The sequence below is a fragment of the Nelumbo lutea genome, chromosome 8, assembly GCF_056320005.1.
Source record: "Nelumbo lutea isolate HS-2025 chromosome 8, American lotus-T2T, whole genome shotgun sequence".
Classification (NCBI taxonomy): domain Eukaryota; kingdom Viridiplantae; phylum Streptophyta; class Magnoliopsida; order Proteales; family Nelumbonaceae; genus Nelumbo; species Nelumbo lutea.
The window spans coordinates 2,871,373-2,877,683 of record NC_142691.1 but is presented as its reverse complement, the minus strand read 5'-3'; the positions used below and the strand labels follow the sequence as shown (position 1 = coordinate 2,877,683).

At 34.6% G+C, this 6,311-nt stretch overlaps 1 protein-coding gene across 1 annotated transcript; it reads left to right on the top strand.

Annotated features, from left to right (window-relative positions):
* Positions 1-519: 519 nt before the first annotated feature.
* LOC148842191 (auxin-binding protein ABP20-like) lies at positions 520-1,643 on the top strand. The gene has a single exon (XM_088960022.1). The coding sequence runs from the start codon at positions 859-861 to the stop codon at positions 1,480-1,482; it is 624 nt and encodes a 207-aa protein (XP_088816148.1). The 5' UTR covers positions 520-858; the 3' UTR covers positions 1,483-1,643.
* Positions 1,644-6,311: the final 4,668 nt, after the last annotated feature.

The following is a 6,311-nucleotide window of genomic DNA, read 5'->3' as shown; positions in this document are numbered from 1 at the left end:
CTGTGCGTCATTCTGTCCTCTTTCCTTTGACGCTCAGAGAAGTGTCTGTTAGTTACAACTGTAGCGTTGAAGCATAGTTTTGCTCAAACTATATATTGTTCAGGAGTACAAAAACCAGTGACCCAAATGATAACCTCTCTGGTTTATAAAAATAATCTTGATAGCCCATCCCAATCGTGGACGTCTTATCATCATCAGCTGCTTGGCTTGACTCTTCAGAAGTTGTGTGGATGTGAGTGGATGAAGGTCGGAGGTCTGTATATGTTCTGTATTCATCGATCCCTTTGTCCAACTATGCGAATATTCTTATTCATATAACATATCAACCCAAACTAATCACTGTATGCTTGAGAAGATATTTATATATTGGTTTACAGACAAAGAAGAATCTTACCAGCATTTGATCAAGCAGTGGTGATATAAAATCCCAGATAAGGATTGGTTGTGTTGATGAGCAAATTTGAAGGATATATGTCGGAATTATTCAGTTAAAACATGCCTTTATTAGCTTTATTCTCAAACAATATAAACCAAACAGAGGCTTCTCGATCGTTTTTGATTACTTTGGAGCTACCATTTGAAGAGTAGATCACATCAAATGTTCACATGCTCCACTGCTCAAAGTCTGTCTTTTTTTTTCTAGTACCAGATCAGCATTACTCTTCACGTGCGTGGGCTAGAGCTCCTCTCTCAGTCTCTCCATTGCCGAATGCCAAGCCAATATATTAAACTGTACGATTAAAGCTATGCCTCAGCAAGTCTGAAGATCTCTATATAAATAGAGCACCAACCAAATCACAAGCAGAAGCAGAAGCAATACCAACCAACGTATAACAATCCTTGGTGATCATATCGAAGATGCTTCACATTCTCTTCTTCCTTTCTCTTCTCTTCTACGCCTCTAATGGCGCAGTACAGGACTTCTGCGTTGCAGACCTGACTGCTCCTGAAGGCCCGGCGGGCTACTCCTGCAAGAAACCGGCCAAAGTCACAGTCGACGACTTTGTGTTCTCTCTAGGAATTGTCGGCAACACTTCAAACATCATCAAAGCTGCTGTTACCCCAGCTTTTGCAACCCAATTCCCAGGAGTTAACGGACATGGGATCTCCATGGCTCGTTTAGACCTTGCGCCAGACGGGGTGGTTCCAATGCATACTCACCCTGGTGCTACAGAGGTCCTCATCGTCGCCCAGGGGACCATCTGCACCGGATTCATTTCTTCGGCCAATTCTGTGTACCTGGCGACACTTAAGCAGGGAGATATAATGGTTTACCCTCAAGGATTGCTCCACTTCCAGATAAATTCTGGCAAGACTCCTGCTTTGGCTTTCGTTAGCTTCAGTAGCGCCAATCCCGGCCTCCAGATCCTCGACTTCGCCTTGTTTGCCAACAACTTGCCTTCTGCACTGGTGGAAAAGACTACTTTCCTCGATGATGTTCAGGTGAAGAAGCTCAAGGCCGTACTTGGTGGTTCAGGCTAAGCTCGCTCGCCCAAAATCCTTACTTGTTTGATCTTCTACGTTAATCTTTGTTGTCAGTGGCTCATTAATTTCTTTTTCCAAGGCTTTTTGTAATGAACCGTTGCTTTAATTTATGGAAGTATGATCTTTCGTCTTTGCTCTGATCCATCAGAGACAAGAAATTACGTGATAGTTCTTTAATTAGCTTCTAAACTTTGAATCGTTGCATTAGCTCATGAGCATTTTTTTTTTAAGAAGTGAAAAAAATTATATACATTGGGCCAAGCCAATCAAGTCAGTTTCACCCTGGGTTTGAATGTTTGGTTGCATACGTACATGGATAACGAAGGATTGGCTTCTATTTTGCATGTCAGAATATTCCAAATTTGATGCGCAGTGTTTGGATGCATCTTGATTCATGAATGCTGGTCCTACTCTGTAGAGATGATGAGTGATCTATTTGTGGTACCACTAATAATTTGCCACGTGGCTCTAGTGATTGAAGCAACCAGTCAAGAGTAGACACGTCAACAAATAAAATTTGGAAATTGTCTAAAACTCATCTTGAGTTTTCTGCATTTCTCTTAAATTCATCACAATTTTTTAAAATGTCTAAAACTCACCATGTCACTAACTTGATGTTAAATAGACTAACAGGTGTTAATATATTACTATTTTTACCTTCATAGATAAATATAAAATATATACATATATATTTTAATATTTAAACATGAAAAAAAAAGTTTAAAAAATATTTTCAAATATAAAATACATAAAAACATAGAAATTATAATAAAATATAAAAATTTATAAATATTGCAAATAAAATAAAAAATTATTTTCAAATTATAGAAACTATAGAAATTGAAAAACAAAATCAGAAATAAAAATTGTAGAAAAAACATAAGAAATTATAGAAAAACATAGAAATCACAAATAAATAACAAAAAATACAGGAAAATTTATAGATTGTAGAAAATAGTAAAATGTAAAAAACATTGGAAATTATAACAAAACACTAAAAATGCAAAAAAAAAAAAGAAAATGAAAACTGAAAAATACAAAAAACTCGAATAATATAAAGATTGGATAACGGTGCACCCTTTTCCTCTAACTCGCCATTTAAGGGTAATTTGGTCATGAAAATTGTTATTTATACTGACATGGTCACCTCTATTAAGAAGCATTGATGGTGCACCAACGGAAGGTGATTTTTGTAAAATATAAACTTACTGCCATGGTGAGTTTTAGATATTTTGAAAAGTTGTGATGAATTTAAGAGAAATGCTGAAAATTCATGATGAATTTTAAACAATTTCCCTATTTAAATGGACCAATAAATACAAATAAATAATAGAACAAGAAAGTTAGAGCTTATATCCATTCAATCCAAATCTCTCTGTGACTCTGTCATGTATTCCTTCTCATATGTGACATAATATCAAACCACTAGAGGAAAATTTGCAGTCTGGATCTCTGCTAGTAACAAAAATGCTAGGTACACATGAGAAACACTGCACTAATGTTATCACTTCACATATGAGAATTATTCAACTAGAAAAATGCATATGGAATTGGTAATTGAATTTGTTGAAAGCAACAATTTGTATCCATAAACCCAAAACAGTTTGGTTCAGTTTGGGAAGAGTACAAATACAAATATGCACGGTGTAAAACATTATTTTAGGTATTTCTAACCTTACATTTGTACTGTACATATTTGTAATTGCACTATTCCCAAACTTAGCCTATGTAGAGACAGATATGGTACCGAATCTCAGTTATACATGGTGATCATCCATGTATCTAATTCGTTTAAATTTCTTTTCGAGCTTGTATTTTCTAATTTCTTATGTTTTAAACTTTTTATCAATGTATTTTATATTGTCAGAAGATTTTATATTTATCCCAGGTTAACTTTGTTGAATCGTGTAGTTTTCCCCTTTTCCTGTGTGTGTTGCAAGCGTTGATTCAACCGAATCAATGATCCGCTAGACTAAAAGCATTCTCAGAGTGTTCAAGAATTTACTTTCGACATGTATTAGGAATTTTGGATTTCGAATGGACACTCCTTTAGGCCCAAGTGGAGGTGCTCATTTCATGTTGGCCCCATAACTCTGGCCTGCAAATTGTTCAACTTGGGCCTAAATTTTGTGCTCAGGCCTGGCCCACTAGATTATGAGGTGAAACATATAATATATTGTATATAGTATATCATAATATAACATATTGTTAAATATTATATATAATATATTTAAGGTTGAAGGCCTGGCCATGATCACTCTTCAATCTAGTGTGTTTTCTTTTTCTTTTTAAATAGGCGAAAGGTTATCATAATTGTTTGGCCAAAACAGAATTTACAATATGTTCTAGCCATTCAGATGGTCTATCCCACCAGACTTCAGAACTCGATCAAATATCTACTATCTAGGGATATAACTACAGCCTACAGGAAACAAAATTAAAAGAATAATCAGATCTAGACATCAGTCTAGGTTGGCGGAAGACTAATGTAAACCGCATTTCTTGATTAGTTAAATTAGACAAGGGCTTAGAAAAATAAATGGTAGTTTATATTTTGCATATTTTTATTCTCAAATTATTATTTTAAGTGTTTTACCCTTAATATCAATGCATTATTACATTGTTATTTTAAATGTAATGCCATATCGATATAGAAATTCAGCAGGCTGTGCAGCCAATAATAATACTTCACATCAGTCATAAAATACATAGAATCTACAATTATTCAACCTCTCAATATGGGCCTCATGTATTTTATCACTGGTGTGGAATACTATCATTAGTTCTACAGTCTGCTACACAGCTAAAGTGTTCAGCTAACCCTAATTTCAATATGAAATCTCTTCCCTAAAAAAAGAAAAAAAGAAAATCTATATAGGAAGATATTCCCAATATGCGAGTAAATGCCAATGCTTTCAATCCGGACTTACCAAATAGGACCACCACAACTAGTCATTCAAAAACACTTTTTGCTGGTGAATTCATTTATTTGTTGACCTTGCCCTTTGATTTTAATCATGTAAACGGTTCAATATATATATTTTTTGGATTTTTGTTTCTCCTTCACGTATTGTGATATATGATAAGTTTTTGGGTTCGACTATCATATGGAAAAGATATTATATCCGAAAAACAGTTGACCAATAAATTGGAATTATAAACATGGTGGGGAATAAGGTGTCATTTATAAGTTTATGGGTAGGTTTTGATTGGTTAAAACCAAGGTTCAAAATATCGATACATTTGATACGCTGGTAGGGGTGTATTGGACATTTCAATACTTGTTTTTTTACTTTTTTTTTTTCTTTTCAAAACTGGTTAAGGGGGAGCTGGTCTAAGACCCTTTCATCCCTTGAACTGGTCAAAGCCCCGATACATCCACTATAGAGACATATTAGAAGGGTCCCAGAATGATATGTATCAACCGATACATAACAATACTTTAAACCTTGATTAAAACTCTTTCCATACCATATCTTTTCTGCATAATAGATTTTCGCTAAGTTTTGATATCATTAATTATTATAAATATAATCACCCATATTGTTTCAATCTGATATCTTATTGGGACTTGATCTTCTTAATTTCCTTATATTCCATCTGTTCAATTGTATTCCAGAAATTTATAAAGAAAACAGTTTTTAACTATATGCCCATTCATTCTAGCTGAGTTAGTTGCAGGGTGGACGGTTGCATGTCTATCAACCATGTGCATCACTGCCACTTGCTCTTCCCCAAGTGTGATTATTTTCTTAATCTCCTCACCTCTTATACTTAATCACTTTGAGATTTGTGCATTTTTTTAGAAAAGAACAAAAACCCAGGTATATTCGAATAATTTAAAACATTTATGACTGGGATTCCAGAGAACCCACCAACAGAGATATGCATTTTATTATACTTACCAAATGAGAAGGAATAATTTTATTATATTATATTAAATAAAACAAAAATTAAATAAAAAAATATAAAAAAAGTTTGAAAATTTGACTAAGAGACCTCCATGTGAGGAGTGAGGATCCTACGCAGACTGTTTGAGGTCCCACCATTGTAAACATTAAAAAAAAAAAATGATCCAATAAATAAATATAGATTTATTCGGATTCGTTGAAAGGCCACTGCACCTAAGACTGGCCCAACAATGGGCCCAAGACCAAGTCAAGGTTTTGGTTTCAACTTTCAACAACTAGGACGCCACCGTTTGTGGATGGGCCGCTGGCAAGGCCAGAGCAGCTCAAGCCCGGCCTAGAACAATCTAGATTCCGGTGGACATCTCTGACTGTCAAGTGTCAAATAATATTCCTCTCAAAGAGATATTTTAGGTGGTTGGGAATTGGGATCCAGTCCACCAAATGCCAATTTGGCATCCAGCTGCACAACCAACCACGAAAAATGAATAATTGTTACATCCAGATATACAACGTTGGCTCTTCTTCATTACACAACCCATCAACCATAGCCCATTAATCCACGGATTGGCAACCCTTATTTAAATGGGCCCAAGTCTTTACAAAGCTATAATATATCTGATATTTACTCTATATGTTTATATTTGCACTCTTCTCAAATAGAGTTGGAAAACTACAGATACAAATACACTTTTATGACTGCGTTTGGAAGTGATACAAAACGTTATCAATATAAAAGTTCATCGATGAGGTTTTATATTAACCTATTAATATAGTATTTATATCAATAACTAATGTAAAATGTTATTTCTAATAAAGTTTTATATCAACTTACAATATAAAATCTAAATCAGAGAAGAGTTTTACATTCTATCCGAAACGGCAAAACCAAATCGACGTTTTACATTCCTTCCAAAC